Below are 15247 nucleotides of genomic sequence, written 5' to 3' on the forward strand. Positions count from 1 at the left end.
ACCGCTGTTCTTTCCCTTCCAGGCATGGATGTCCCTCCCCTACATTCATTCCTCTCCTCCAATTGGCTTATCTGGCCTGTAGCTGTGTCAGTAAGGATGAGGGCCTGTCGACAGGTTTAAGGGGCAACACAGCTGCTGAGTTTGAGAGCTTTTAGATCCTCGTGGGAGGTTTGGCTGAAAACAAAAAACCTGTCGACATTCTTACATACTGCATCAGCATGTAAGGAGAATAACTCTTTTGTGTTGGAATAAATTAGGTGCATTTTCATCCTGAGCTTTACTTTTTTAAGAAGTACACCAAAGGGACATGAGAGCACAAAGAATGAAAATAGCTTAATGTGATTATGTAGCATCCTTAATGCAAGTAACTAATTTTGTATCCATTCATGTGACATGTCTCTGGGCCTTTAATAACTTCCTACCTAGAGCCTAAGCAGCTCCTGTCAGGCTTGGTTAGATCTGGCTGTGCTGCCCACAGCCCCAGGGACTGGACGCATGGTTAATTCTGGCTGGGAGAATGCTGATGAACACGACTTTATAGAGAACAATTGGAACAAACAGTTGGAGCTTTGCCAAAGATGCATACACAGGTTTACACAGGTTTAGAGTGTGCGTGTGTGCGCATTTATGGGTGGACACGACTGCTCAGTGTGATGGATAGGGGTTGTGTTTAGTAGATGGATGATGTCAGAGCTGGGTCCTTCTCAGGAGCGTTGTCGGCTGTCCTTTAATGAGAGCAACCTTTAGCCCCTCCAAAACCCCTCAAGAATACTGATCAGCTGACAGGCTTTTGTGCTCTTACGGACAAGACTCAACATCCTCATCACATAGTTACACAATTAGAATTGCTAGTCACATAGCTTCCACATTTTTAAATTGATAATGCTAAAATCAGTTGGAAAGATTTGATGAGTCATCCTGCCACGTCTTGTCAAAGACTGTGCTGCAGATAAAATAACAAGCCCTGCTGACAGAGTGAAGGCAAGGAGATTATCCCTTCACATGTATTTGCTCCTCAGCATTTATATCACATTAACACATGTAATTATTCTAATGTCACAATGGGCCAATTACTGGCCCTGTGGGGAGACCGGTGCTGTGCTTCTGAACACTGTGTTGTTTCTCTTCTAATGGCTCTTGTTTTGTTGTTGTGTTTTGTTGTGTTGTGCTGCGGACTGCTATTGTTTAGCTCTCTTTTGAGCCCCTAAGCTGCCAGGGAGGCCTGGCTTTGAGGGTGTGTATTTGTATCCATTAATAATCAGAGAAGAGAAATGAGACTATATTACATTCAGTTTTTTTATACAGTTTTAGATCATGTGGATCCATGTTGTTATTGATTGGTGTTGACAGTTCTGTGTTTCAAAGTTACATGTAATGAGAATAAAGCAGAAGATATTGTCTGTGTCTCCTTCAAAATCCCCCAGTTGATAAGTGGAGGGTCAATCGTCAATGCTGAGGCGGTATGGGACCATGTGACCATGGCGGACCGGGAGTTGGCGTTTAAGGCAGGTGACGTCATCAAGGTGCTGGACGCCTCCAACAAGGACTGGTGGTGGGGCCAGATTGATGAGGAGGAAGGATGGTTCCCTGCCAGCTTTGTACGGGTGAGTTAGCTGCAGCCATGACTGGCCGACATCCATAGACACAACACACACCCACACAGAGATGAAGGCACACAAACATATGCACACAAACTGATAAAAATACTTTTTTGATATTACTGCTAATAATAAAACGCTCAAGATAGGATGGGGATTGAGATGGACCCGGGTCTCAGTAGCTCACAACTCAATAAATTCCGAGCTCATTGATGCTGCTAACGAGTCTAGCAGCGATGCACAAGCGGAGATGAGAGTGTGGGGATAAAATCATGCTCATAAAAACAGAAGAGAGGGCTAAGTAAGTAAATACGTAGCATACAAGACAAAGGAGACACAGAGTGATGCTCACAAATCATAACATAATAGCATGACTTTCATTTACTATAGAATTTGTCAGATTATGGTTTTCAGAGTTGGCATGAGAAAATTATAATTGTGTAAAATAAGACTTATTCTTTGAACATTTAAAACAATTAATGATTCGTGATTTCACTTTTCACTTTATAATGAAATATATTGAGTTATGCAGGAGTGTTGAGGAGACTGAACATTGCTGAATGAAGCATAAAGTATTCAGATTTCTCAGAGACTGAAGTTGTCTGAGTTATCAATTTTATTTCTGCAACCCCCCTCAAAAAAATGTTTAGTTCATTCCTAAAACAAACATCATTGAAGTGATAATAATCATCATAATAATGATAATTATAATAGTAATAATAATAAGAAGAAGAATCATTATCATAACGAAACATTGCTGATTTCATTTAGAAGGCTAGCTCGACTGGATTGTAAAGGATCTTTCGGGCAAATGTTGCTGCTGATTGTATTTATTCACTATTTCTCATAGTTATACCTTTTGGTTAGCAACACAATGATACTAGTTCTGTTAAGAATTGATTGCCATCTCTCCATGACGAAAAAAGATGCTAGTATCCCAGATTGTTAGTCTAAAGTCTCAATAGTGGTATCAGTGTAAAGAAAAATGAATAATCACCAGCCCTCCTCGAGAGAACAAAGAAGTGCTTGCTAAAGGCCTTTACTGGCTGCTCAGAGACAAAGAAACAAAGATGCTGATGGTTACTTTTTTAGTGAGGCATCACCTTCAACTTGTCCCCTTGAAACACACTACACTAATAACATGATGATATAATCTCACCCATAGCTGAGCTCAACTAAGTCAACTCTGTTTCCACTAATGAAGCAACTGTATGTTATACCACCACACCTCTTCTTAGTCTTGGGAGAAGATTTAGTATCCTTGTTGTAGGTGGAGACTTCCCCCAGCAGGACACTCCCTTCCCACCCACCAGACCCTCCTCATGGCCATTACCACCTGTCCACCCTTCCATCTTCACTCCTGAGAGGGCAGGGCAGACAGGCTGACTGACTGTCAACCAAAAAGTCTCTTTCTGTTGTGTCATTCTTTCTCTCCAAGGTGGAACCCCACCCTCCTCAACCCCAAACAAAACAGGTTTTCTATATCAACCCCATAGCAACTCCACGGTTCCAAAACACCACGTCAAAGGTGCGTTCCCCCCCCCCCCCCCAGCTTCATCTACCCATCCAGCCTGCCCGCCCACCCGCCCACTCCAGTCTGTCCATGCAACGTACCCAAGACATTACCAAACATTAACGTTCCCATGACGTTACACATCATCCTCAACAGGGTCGCTAGAAAGGCAGAACTGATGAGTCAAAAGTAAAACCTTCAAATGACTTCCTCTCAAATTATACAAATGCTTATACAGAGAATATATTTTGGAATGATTATTATTTCTTCTAAGACTGATTCCTATTTATATTGATATTGATCATTTTTCCAGTCTGTTTACTGTTGACTCTGACTATTTCTCAGTCTCAATGCTGCGCTACTGGTTCTTGTCTGCAGTCAGTGCTCTCCCACCTGTCACTCTGCTTGTCTGTGGCGCTGCATTTCTCATCTTGTGTTTGGCATTCTACCCGTCGGTTCTTTGATGTTCTCTTGGAAAACTGTGTGTCATCAGGTGTTGGCTGCCGGGCATCTGAAATCACGCTCACTTGGCCCTTTCTATGAGCGAGAGTGTAATATGTATGTGAATCTGTGAGCGTGTGTGTTGAGGAGTACATGCACGTGTGAAGAAATTGTGTGATTGTGTGCAACTGTATGTGCATGCGTATAAGCAGAGGGGAGTTTTTGAGTCACACACTCAGTGATCGGATATCCTCTGAGCACCAGTGTGAGAAACAGGAGGAAGTGTTTTGCAGTGCATCTCTCACCTTAAAATAATGATGTGTTTGTGAGAGATGTGTTTACGTATGTGGTGTGGATCTGTGTGCACACAGTCACAGGTGACAAAACCTTTGTCAAGAATATACCTAAATGTTTGCTTTTTCATCAGATTTATACACTTATACACACATTACACACATAATGTGCATAATTCTTATCCAAGTTCTTGTGTGTTTGGCTTTGTGTGTGTGTTTGTCCTCAGCTGTGGGTGAACCAGGAGGACGGGGGAGCAGAGCCAGCTGAGGGGACTAGTGAGGTGCAGAATGGCCACCTGGACCCAACCAATGACTGTTTGTGTCTGGGCTCGCCCCTCCAGAACCGAGACCAGATGAGAGCTAACGTCATCAATGAAATCATGAGCACAGAGAGACACTATATCAAACACCTCAAGGACATCTGTGAGGTATGAAAACACACAGACCCCTTTGACCTGTCTACACACACACACACACACACACACACACACACACACACACACACACACACACACACACAAACAGGTAAAGGGAAACTAAAGCCGCTTTTTATGTTGTACAAGGATCTAGTATGAATTCTTCACACTCCCACGCTCACACTTATAATCCAGCCATATTTTTCTCCTGAGTCCAAAACAGTCCCAAAATAATCTCTTTGTGAAACAGAAACCACAATATGTTAAATGTGCACAGTGAGGGTAGCACCCACACGTGCAGCCATCTAGTCCGGATTCTAAGCAGTTCTACTACGAATCAGACCAGAGTGATCAACTAGAAATAAAACCTAAGATATGAGACAGCCAAGTCCGTCCGCTTGTGAATTAACAATTGAATACTGTGAATTCACCATTCAATTCTTAAAATTCTGAACTAAAAATTAATGATTTTTATTCAACAAAATGTATTTAATTTGATTTTTCTTGCAAACACATGAAATGCATAAAAATCCTTAAAAAAAATTCTGAAGTTTTTCATGAGTGACTTTGAGCACAAACCAAAGACCATTTTCAGGCTTGTGACAGACAGTCACAGGAGTAAAATTTATTTCAGTTTTTTGTTTTTTATTTCTGAATCTTGACTCTTGGATCTTAAATTAAGATGTCAGTAGAGGTTAGTAAGTAATAGAGCTTTACAACATACCTCCCCTCAATTTCAGAAGAAACATATATATATATATATATATATATATATATATATATATATATATATATATGTTTATATTTGACATGACAGCCTTACTTCATGCTAGCAGTATTCATTCTATGAACAATTGATCTATCATGCAATATTGTATCAGTCCTTCTAGCACTAATGCATTTTAATTCATAATTGTGCTTTTGAAGAAGTAGCCAGCATCATGTCTATTTTATTTACAATAGCAATTATAGTTACAATCGTTCATAGTTGCATGTTTGACACAGTGAATGCCCCCGAGTTTTGTTTGGCCTGTTGTTTGTTTGCTCTGAGCAAGTCGCCAGTTCGATGCAGGACGAACACATGTCATCAAACCACAATTCACACTCACAACCACACCAACGGTCAATGTAGAGTTGCCGATTAACCTAAGTTGCACATCTTTGGACTGTGGGAGGAAGCCAGAGTACCTGGAGTGAACCCATGCAAGCACAGGGAGAACATGTCAACTCCAAACAGAAAAGCCCCAGACTTTTTGTTTCAAAGCAATAGTAACGTGTTTATTGTATATTCCTGCAACATTTTCCAACACGTAGCCTACCTGCCATGTTGACTTCAGGATCATCTTAGATGGAACTAAACCTAGATGTAACCCATATTGTTGCAGGGCTACCTGCGTCAGTGCAGGAAGCGTGTGGACATGTTCAATGACGACCAGCTGAAGGTCATCTTTGGGAACATCGAAGACATCTATCGCTTCCAGATGGGCTTTGTTAGAGACTTGGAGAAACAGTACAACACAGAGGAACCACATCTCTCTGAAATCGGACCGTGCTTTTTAGAACATGTGAGTTCAAATAGTCAGGTATATCGACATAATCACTGTCCAGCTGGGAGCAGCCAGGGTTAATGATTACTTTTTCTTGAAAGATAGTAACTAAATTTCCCAATTGATAATGAATTATTGATTAATTAATTAATTAATTAAATTATAACAGTTAAGTTAAAGCTGCTAATTGCTTTCTCCTCTCCACTCCTTTCTTCTGCAGCAAGATGGTTTCTGGATTTATTCAGAATACTGTAACAACCACTTGGACGCTTGTATGGAGCTGAGCAAGCTGATGAGAGATGGCAGGTACCAGCACTTCTTTGAGGCCTGTCGACTCCTCCAGCAAATGATTGACATCGCCATAGACGGCTTCCTGCTCACCCCTGTCCAAAAAATCTGCAAATATCCCCTCCAGTTGGCTGAGCTGCTCAAATACACTGCGCAGGAGCACAGGTATTGCACACTTGAACTGGGCCACATTTCATTTAATGAATGTGCTGCTGTTGGATGGTTGAGTCATTGTGTTCCAGATGCATCGTGTTATGATGCAGCTGTTGCAGGTGTTGAGTTTATTCTACTGAACCAGTCATCGTGCACGCATGAGTTGAAACAAATTGCACTAATTTGCACAAAGCAACACATTTCAGTTGTACTTAAAATGTGTGCTCCTGCAATTTACAAAGGTATTCATTCCAATACGTGAGCATAGGATGATAGCATATATGCGCAGAGGATATCTTATGCACAGATGCATACATGAGAATCCAGATGTGCAAAGTCATGCGTGCAGCCCACATAAATATGGTGTAAGTGATTCAGCGTGTCTTAGCCAGCTCCAGGTCATTCATAAACTATGCATTCTCAGCCAGAGAGGGACAGGTGCCAGCGAGGCCTGCCAGATCACAGTGTTTGACTGTTGAGGATCCGCCAGATATAGGCCTGCTCGCTGTGCCACAAACACATAAACTCACACATACATACATACATTATCTTTGGATCCATAGCACATCTAAGACAGCGAGGTAAATCAAGCTCAGTTAACATAGTTGCAGTCACAGTAAACTGTGGCTGATTAGAATTCAATACTGTTGTGTTATTTTGACTGTGCTCCAGCAGACTTACTGCTTGAGGTTATATCTTTAATAGGCCACCGTGTGTCTTCCACTACTGCAACATTACAAGTCTTTTTAAGGGAGTGGCCAGAGTCCAAGAGCCATAACTTTACCCTTTAATACCCCTGGAGTAATTCCTTGTAAACTGTGTCCATAGTGACTACCGTTACGTGGCTGCAGCTCTGGCAGTAATGCGAAACGTCACCCAGCAGATCAACGAGAGGAAGAGGAGGCTGGAAAACATTGACAAGATCGCCCAATGGCAAGCTTCCGTTCTGGATTGGGAGGTACGTGTGTGTGTGTGTGTGTGTGTGTGTGTGTGTGTGTGTGTGTGTGTGTGTGTGTGTGTGTGTGTGTGTGTGTGTGTGTGTGTGTGTGTGTGTGTGTGTGTGTGTGTGTGGTCTGTATCATGCAGCCCAAGCATTGGTCAATGTAGTCTACTGTCTCCTTGTTGCTCTCAAAATATGTGAATTGCTTTTCATAACCTCAGGTTTGCATTGTGAAAATGTTCAGTTGTGTCATTGCAAATGCTTTATCTGTTTTACTAAAGCTTGAAAATGCCTCACAAATTTTACACTTTTTCCCGTGACTATTTTAGTAATTAGTTGATGTCAATGAATCATTTTCCATCCATCCATCCATCTTCCACTTATTCCTGTTAAGGGTCACGGGGGGGGCTGGAGCCTATCCCAGCAGTAGGTTTCACCCTGGACAGGTCACCAGTCCATCGCAGGGCCAAGACATATAGACAGACAACCATTCACACTCACAGTCACACCTACGGTCAATTTAGAGTATCCAATTGACTTGAACCCGGAACCCTCTTGCTGTGAGGCGACAGTGCAAACCACTGCACCACCGTGCCACCATGAATCATTTTCCTCTCTCCAAAACGTAGACATCACCAACAGAAGTTTGTTTTTTACTGATGGTCCATCCTCCAGAAAAGTAATACTGTGGTATACCATCAAAACTTTGCACCATGTACCAACTAGCTTTTTCTTTTGTGCTAATTGGAAATACTCTAGTACTTTTGAAGTCTTAGATCTTTGAAAACTTTGAAGCTCTTTTGCAAGCAAATCCAGACCTGATTCTGCTGCAGCCACCATGATTTTTAGTCACTGTAGTGTTATTTACCAGGACCCCTTGACTGGAGCCAAAAAAAGTGGCATTTCTCTTATGATCTTGACTATGCTGACTAATTGGGCTGCCCTGGGAAATTTCGGAAAATTGGAGGGAGAGTGGCTTTCTAGCAACTGAAGTGTCGCTGGTTTGATCCTCACTTCCCCCGGTGATCATGTCGAAGTATCCTTGAGCAAGATACCGAGCCCCTAATTGCTCCTGATGGTTCTGCGACGCACTGGTGATCAATCCAGGGTGAACCCCGCCTCTCGCCAAATGTCAGCTGGGATAGGCTCCAGCCCCCCCCCCCCCCCCCCCCCCCCGGACCCTCAATGGATAAACAGTATAGAAAGTGGATGGATTGGAAATTCCAATTACAGTGCAATTCCAGTAAACCATCTGTTACTTGTAGTAACATAACCACACTGAAAACGTTTACTAGCTACACAATCATGAAGTATTTTTCTTACATTATGTAATGCCTTTTTTTGACAGAGGGGCCGTCAAAGTAAACACAAACTGAAGATTCAAACTTGTTGATTTAAAACACCCAGTGATTGTTTGTCTCTCCCTCAATTGCAACACCATTGGAAGTACATCCCCTGGATGTTCACTACAGACATGGAGACCTAGACATAATCTTGCATCATACATTTTCCAATGTAATTCACTTACAACATCCTTTATGGACATTTAGAATGTTGGCGCTTATCAATTACAAATTTCTCAATGTGTATCTCTTGTTCTTTGCTTTAATGTGTGTGTGTGTGTGTGTGTGTGTGTAGGGGGACGATATCTTGGACAGAAGCTCAGAGCTCATCTATACTGGGGAGTTGTCATGGATCTATCAGCCGTATGGACGAAGCCAGCAGCGAGTCTTCTTCCTCTTTGATCACCAGCTGGTCCTCTGTAAGAAGGTAGACTGTCTCTCTCTCTTTGTTCCCCTGCTATTTGAAGACTTTTTTGGGGCTGAGAACAAGCTGATAAGCCGACACGCACCCATAGCCTGTGTTCTTGAAAGTTGTGCATCACATGCTGATGATGGAGATGCTTGAAGGAAATGTGACTTCTCCAACCTCACTCAAGAGCTGCAAACACATTACATAATACTGTCTGAGACGCCTGAGCCCTTGGTGAAGATGCGCTCAAATACTCAGCACCTTTCACAAAATGGAGCTGTGGTAGTTTGGGCTTTAATGCACCAAGGCTGTGCTCTCCTGTCAGACGGATGTTCACGCTCGGCTAGACTCATACATGCACAGAGATACAGACACGAATCGAGACTGACACACACACACACACACACACACACACACATACGCACACACATACTCAGAGAGGAACTGCATCATCACAGGCACACACACGTGTACAAAGAGAACAATACCTTAACCATTACGCACAAGAATACATAACAAAGACGTTTTTCTTAACCTTCTCAGTCCTTATCCGCCCTCTCTATTTTTATCATCGCTGACCGCTTTGGTATCTCAATTCCAAGTGATGTCTTGGCATTGCCATACGATTGAAAAAAGATAAAATGCACACTAAATTTTATTCTTATATTTTTTGAACTTTTATTTTATTTTCTACACTTCATCCTCCAACAACATGTGTACTGGCCTCTCTCAGGAAATGTTAGAGGCCCGTTGCATGTAGTCCTCCATATTTCCTCTCATCTCTTTCTTATCAAATGAAGTTATCGGGTTTGCCTCTATATGCTCATTAGTTCTTTTTACCCTCACTGACCTTAGCATGACTGGATGTTGTTGTGTCCTGAGGCAATACAGCACCCAGATGAGTGTATGTGGACAGTATAAATTCAGGCTGAATAAGATTATCTGTGCTCACTGCACTGGACAAAACTATTTCACCAATATATCTGTAGACTGATGATAATGATTCACTGGTTGATTTTGAAAAATGTCTGTAAATGTATTTGTGATAGAGATGATGGTTAATGGGAGCTAATTAATGCTGGAGTTGCAAAAAATGAATTTAATGTAAAGGGATTTTCATACTGATTTTTTTTAATGCAAGCAAATATGATATCATACTCCACACATAAATAAAAAGACGTGAATCTTAACTCATTACAAGACATGAGAATTGAAAAACATTTCAAAAAAGATAAATGAGAAAATATAAAATAACAAACAAAATTAAATTAAAGGGAAATTATGTCGAGTGTAACCAAAGTTTTATATCGTGGCAATTTTAATCCTTTTTCTTACAATTTTTCATTATCCTTGACTTCTTTATAGGCATTTGCAGTAAATATTTTTTTATTATTTTCAATTCATTGGAAGAGATAGATAGATAACTACAGTAGATAGACAAATAGATAACTAGAGAGATAGATAGATAGATAGATAGATAGATAGATAGATAGATAACTAGAGAGATAGATAAAGAGATAGATAACTACAGTAGATAGACAAATAGATAACTAGAGAGATAGATAGATAGATAGATAGATAGATAACTAGAGAGATAGATAGATAGATAGATAGATAGATAGATAGATAGATAGATAACTAGAGAGATAGATAGATAGATAGATAGATAACTAGAGAGATAGATAGATAGATAACTAGAGAGATAGAGAGATAGATAACTACAGTAGATAGACAAATAGATAACTAGAGAGATAGATAGATAGATAGATAGATAGATAGATAGATAGATAGATAGATAGATAGATAGATAGATAGATAGATAGATAGAAAGATGGATGGATGGATGGATGGATGGATGGATAGATAGATGGATGGATGGATGGATAGATAGATAGATAGATAGATAGAAAGATAGATAGATAGATAGATAGATAGATAGATAGATAGACAGATAGATGATAGATAGATGATAGATAGATGATAGATAGATAGATAGATAGATAGATAGATAGATAGATGATAGATAGATAGATAGATAGATAGATAGATGATAGATAGATAGATAGATAGATAGATAGATAGATGATAGATAGATAGATAGATAGATAGATAGATAGATAGATAGATAGATAGATAGATAGATAGATAGATAGATAGATAGATAGATAGATAGATAGATAGATCAATCGATCGATCCAGAATCAAAAAGTAGACTCAAAGAGCTCTAGCTAATTATGTGCCTTGTGTTAAGTTAACTGCTAATTTATCTTGGTCTGTGTGTCCTTACTGTAAGATGAATGTAAACTGGAAGGCCTCACTCCCAGTATTAAGATAGTAGTACTGAGCACATTAGCTGAGAAATGTGGTGTTCTGCAATGTGCTAGCAGGGTGTTTGTGTATTTGGGCAGCAGATGGAAAGGGTTGCATAAGACAGACTGTCAGGATATCAAGGGAAGGTGGCTTGTTGACACCTCTAAGGTTCAGTGCACTCACACACACACTCACACACACACACACACACACACACACACACACACACACTCACACACACACACACACACACACACACACACACACACACACACACTGATAGACATCTTTCCCTCCTCTTACCCAGGATTTAATACGCCGGGACATCCTCTACTATAAGGGCCGCATTGACATGGATCGCTATGAGGTGCGGGACGCTATAGATGGGCGTGACGACGATTTCAACGTAAGTGTGAAGAACGCTTTCAAATTGTGCAACAAAGACAGCGAGGAGATCCACATCTTCTTGGCCAAGAAGCCAGAGGAGAAGATCCGCTGGCTTAGGGCCTTCCACGAGGAGAGGAAGATGGTGCAGGAGGACGAGAAAATCGGTTAGTCACACTGCTCTACACCTCCCTGTTAGGAAAGCAGTAGTTTCATGCACAATAGGAAGTTATAATTGCTACAGAATGCATATCTTAGAACATAAAGGTCATGGGGTCACGCTCCAAATGTTATCACAGATGATGCAGTTGAACACACATTCAGCAAGCAGGAACATTCTCATAACATCGACCAATATTCCCTTCAAGGTCCTATTAAGGTTTAGTATCAAAAGCAAAAAACTAAGATCCTGATGAAACATTCTTTTAATGTGGTCTATTAAGAGTGGTAGGTAAGGTTTTCACCTTCAAAATTCTGCAGTTGTATTTGAGACATTGTTGAATGTTTCATTATTAAACATTCTGTAATATTCCCGACATAATTTCTCCAGAGCATCCTCTCTGTTAAAGCGTGTGGTCTTTATATGTTGGTAGACATTTTTAAAGCAGTCTTTAATCATTAGATAACTTTTTTTTTTCTCCAATGTTTCATTAAAACCTGAAGACGATGTCAGCCACAATGCCATATGTGTCACAGCTTCAGTCATTCACCCGGAACAGAATTTAGTCAAGCAATTACAAGACAGAATGTTCTCATGATATGAAAGTGTTTTTTAATCAAATATTGCCACAAAACTTTTATATTGTGTTTGTTTGTAAAGCATGTATCTCTCCAGTTTAATATCACTCTGGGGATACAAATAAAACTTGCTGCTGAGATCAGTTTAAGGATATTGGTTCACAATGTTCACTAACGTTTTAAAAATGTTTGCATTCACCCCAAGAGCCAGAGAATGTGATACATTTCTGTCTAGTCAGCAAAGTAGTTGTGGTTGTATAGCTTATTCTTCAATTTCAAAATATCATTGGTTTGAATTGTTATTTTGTAGCAAATTTAGAATCCTAATGCAGGTAAAGACTGTTGAGGAGAAAAGTGTATTTGATACCTTTTGACAGCTATGCTACAACTGTGCTAAGCTAACTAGCTGTTACCTAATACACAAAAGTAGGAGAGAAGGGTGTGTATCTTCTTGTCTGGCTCTGGGGAGGATGACAAATAAGTTTCTGGGATTTGTACTGCATTTCTTGTGCATGAAAGCTTTTGTGTTCACTGTGAAACACACATGCAAACATTCTGTTTGTTGTTTAGGTTTTGAGATCTCCGAGTACCAGAAGCGTCAAGCAGCCATGACAGTGAGAAAGGTGACCAAACACAAAGGTGAGGCAACAAGAAGATATCAGGTGATTTCCCTTTTCTTTTCTTTGCTGGTGTGCTCTGTCTTCTCATCGCTGTTTACTCTTCTTCTTCTTTTTACTTTCGCACCTTTTTTAACATCTTTTTTACAAGTAGAGTTAGACAAACTGTGTGCTAAGTAAGATAGAAAGTGCATTATTGCTTTTATTTTTTTATATTGCCTTCAACATTTCATTTGAGTTTTCCAGCCCATACTGTAGGATGACTAGATGTGTGTAGTAAAGGAGCTGTTAAGCATCAATGAAAAGACAGAGGGCTGTTTGCATGATGTAATGAGTTTAAAGGGTGATACTAGCCTTCATGGCATGGGGGTCCTTCGTCTCGCTCCTCTTGATATCATCAGCTGTTTACGTTTTCTTTTAGTGTTTAGTTTTTGGTTGGGATGAATGTTCAAATTTCAAAACATACTGATATGGTCATGAAAAACATGGAAATGGCATGGAATTTTGAAATAGCAAATTCTAAAATAAATAAAGCCAGAAAAGTTTGGAAAAGTCATAGAGATTTACTACTCAAATACCTTTTTTCTATTTGGCTCAGTAGCGATTTACAGTGAAAGTGATTGATTGAAATTGATTGTTTTACTTCCGAAAATTTTGATAGGCCTATATGTTTATGTTTCATCAGACTGCCTAGCTTGTCCTGGTAAATTTTGCCTGTGATTTCTCATTAATTCTTACGTGTTAACAGATGTTTCAGAGAGAATATGGTCAGTGAAATTTCTCAAAAACAAAAATAACAAAAATATATTTGAAAAAATGTCCATGAACCCCGATGCTACATTATTTCTATGCTTAATTTTATGTTCATTTCAACATAAATCAACAAGACGAGTCAGAATTAACATCAAGATAAAATTGTACGTTTTCCTATTAGTCAGTGTATGAGACTTAGACCCTGCTTACATGAAAAGAGTTTTGCTAAAAACAGGAAAGTTATGTCTTTGCTTGTAAAAAAAATTGTAGCATTCATATCACAACATCGCCATCCACTCAGATCTAAAAAAGTTGAAAACACTACGGTAAGAATACCAGGCCAATAGGTGGAAGTGGAAATGTAGTCTGTCCGTCAATCAAAGCTCTGAAATGGAGCTTCGGTGTGGGGACCTTCTTTTTGTCATGTAATTACTTTTTGTGTGAATACATACCTGAAAACCTCCTACTCCTCTGGAGGGACACTGAAGTGGGGCTGATTTGGGAAAATTTTGCAGAGATTTTGCTGCACAAAGAAAGCCCAATAGGCAGACACATGAATGAGGCTGTAAATGTACCGTGTTGTCACAGTTTTCACAGGAACTGCATACAGAAGTTATATTTCACATGATGGAGATAGCATTACTAATCTGAAACCCAGTTTGCAAAAGTTTTCTTTGTTTAGAGGCCCCAAAAATGATATCACTCTGTGATCGAAAGGACAAAATTCAACAAGAGAAGTGTTTTTAAGCAAAAACCACTGTGGTGTAAACAACCCCTCAGTGACTGAAAGATATGCACATTTTGAAGCTATTCGCGCCAAACCAAGAGCGAGGGTCTACATGCCAAACAAGCTGCTATCATCCTTTAGCATTTAGTCCTTTTAGTGTTAGGCAATAGATGTTTGTACATTGACCATGACTGATGTTCTTGCTAATGCACAATAAGCATGACCATCCATACAAGTATGAATTAACCAATGACCCCTGCTGGATTGTTCTCTCTGACATTAGGACCCCTGTAGATGTAAATGTTGTGTTTTCTAAGTGCTGTATGTGTACGTGGCTGGCACAAGGTGAAGTACTCTCTTGAATTTCAGATTCATTTATAGATTTCATCTTGAGAAAGAGGGCCATGTTGTATGGACATGGTTTGAAAATGATAAAGGTATATGCACTAGAGTTCTCCTTAGAGCTAGCACAATAAGATGCCATGGCAACTGCTAAGCAGCATTGGAAGGTGCCGTGATTAACGCTGGCATTGGAGCATGCAGTCACTGTCCAATCTGTTGATTAGCATTATCTGGACAGTCCACTGAGAAACTGATCTAACCCTGTTTGGCAACAAAAGACCCTCATCCTTTCGTGTTTATCCAAGATGCCATGGCAACTTTTGACTCGTTCATCTCCTGATATCTAATTTTTGAGTACACTAGCATAGTTGTGATGCTTGTAGCAACTGTAGGCTGTAGTTCAACGCATATTAACAGCTTTCTGTTGGCTCTCTT

The 15247-nt window shown here is 40.1% G+C and overlaps 1 protein-coding gene across 4 annotated transcripts in view; it reads left to right on the forward strand.

The window, feature by feature from the left end:
• The window catches only part of arhgef9a (Cdc42 guanine nucleotide exchange factor (GEF) 9a), a 47143-nt gene that overhangs the window by 27354 nt on the left and 4542 nt on the right, over window positions 1-15247 (forward strand). For 3 of the 4 annotated variants that reach the window (XM_086223047.1, XM_086223049.1, XM_086223050.1), the window contains 9 exons: window positions 1425-1604; window positions 3037-3126; window positions 4073-4273; window positions 5647-5826; window positions 6029-6261; window positions 7078-7207; window positions 8828-8959; window positions 11559-11802; window positions 12944-13012. In XM_086223047.1, the coding sequence (XP_086079173.1) occupies window positions 1425-1604; window positions 3037-3126; window positions 4073-4273; window positions 5647-5826; window positions 6029-6261; window positions 7078-7207; window positions 8828-8959; window positions 11559-11802; window positions 12944-13012 (1459 nt within the window). The remainder of the gene's footprint in view (window positions 1-1424; window positions 1605-3036; window positions 3127-4072; window positions 4274-5646; window positions 5827-6028; window positions 6262-7077; window positions 7208-8827; window positions 8960-11558; window positions 11803-12943; window positions 13013-15247) is intronic. The other variant, XM_086223048.1, reaches the window with a different exon arrangement.

The sequence above is a fragment of the Aulostomus chinensis genome, chromosome 13 (assembly GCF_037954235.1).
Source record: "Aulostomus chinensis isolate RoL2024-O1b breed Wild chromosome 13, RoL_Achi_v1.0, whole genome shotgun sequence".
Taxonomy (NCBI): Eukaryota; Metazoa; Chordata; class Actinopteri; order Syngnathiformes; family Aulostomidae; genus Aulostomus; species Aulostomus chinensis.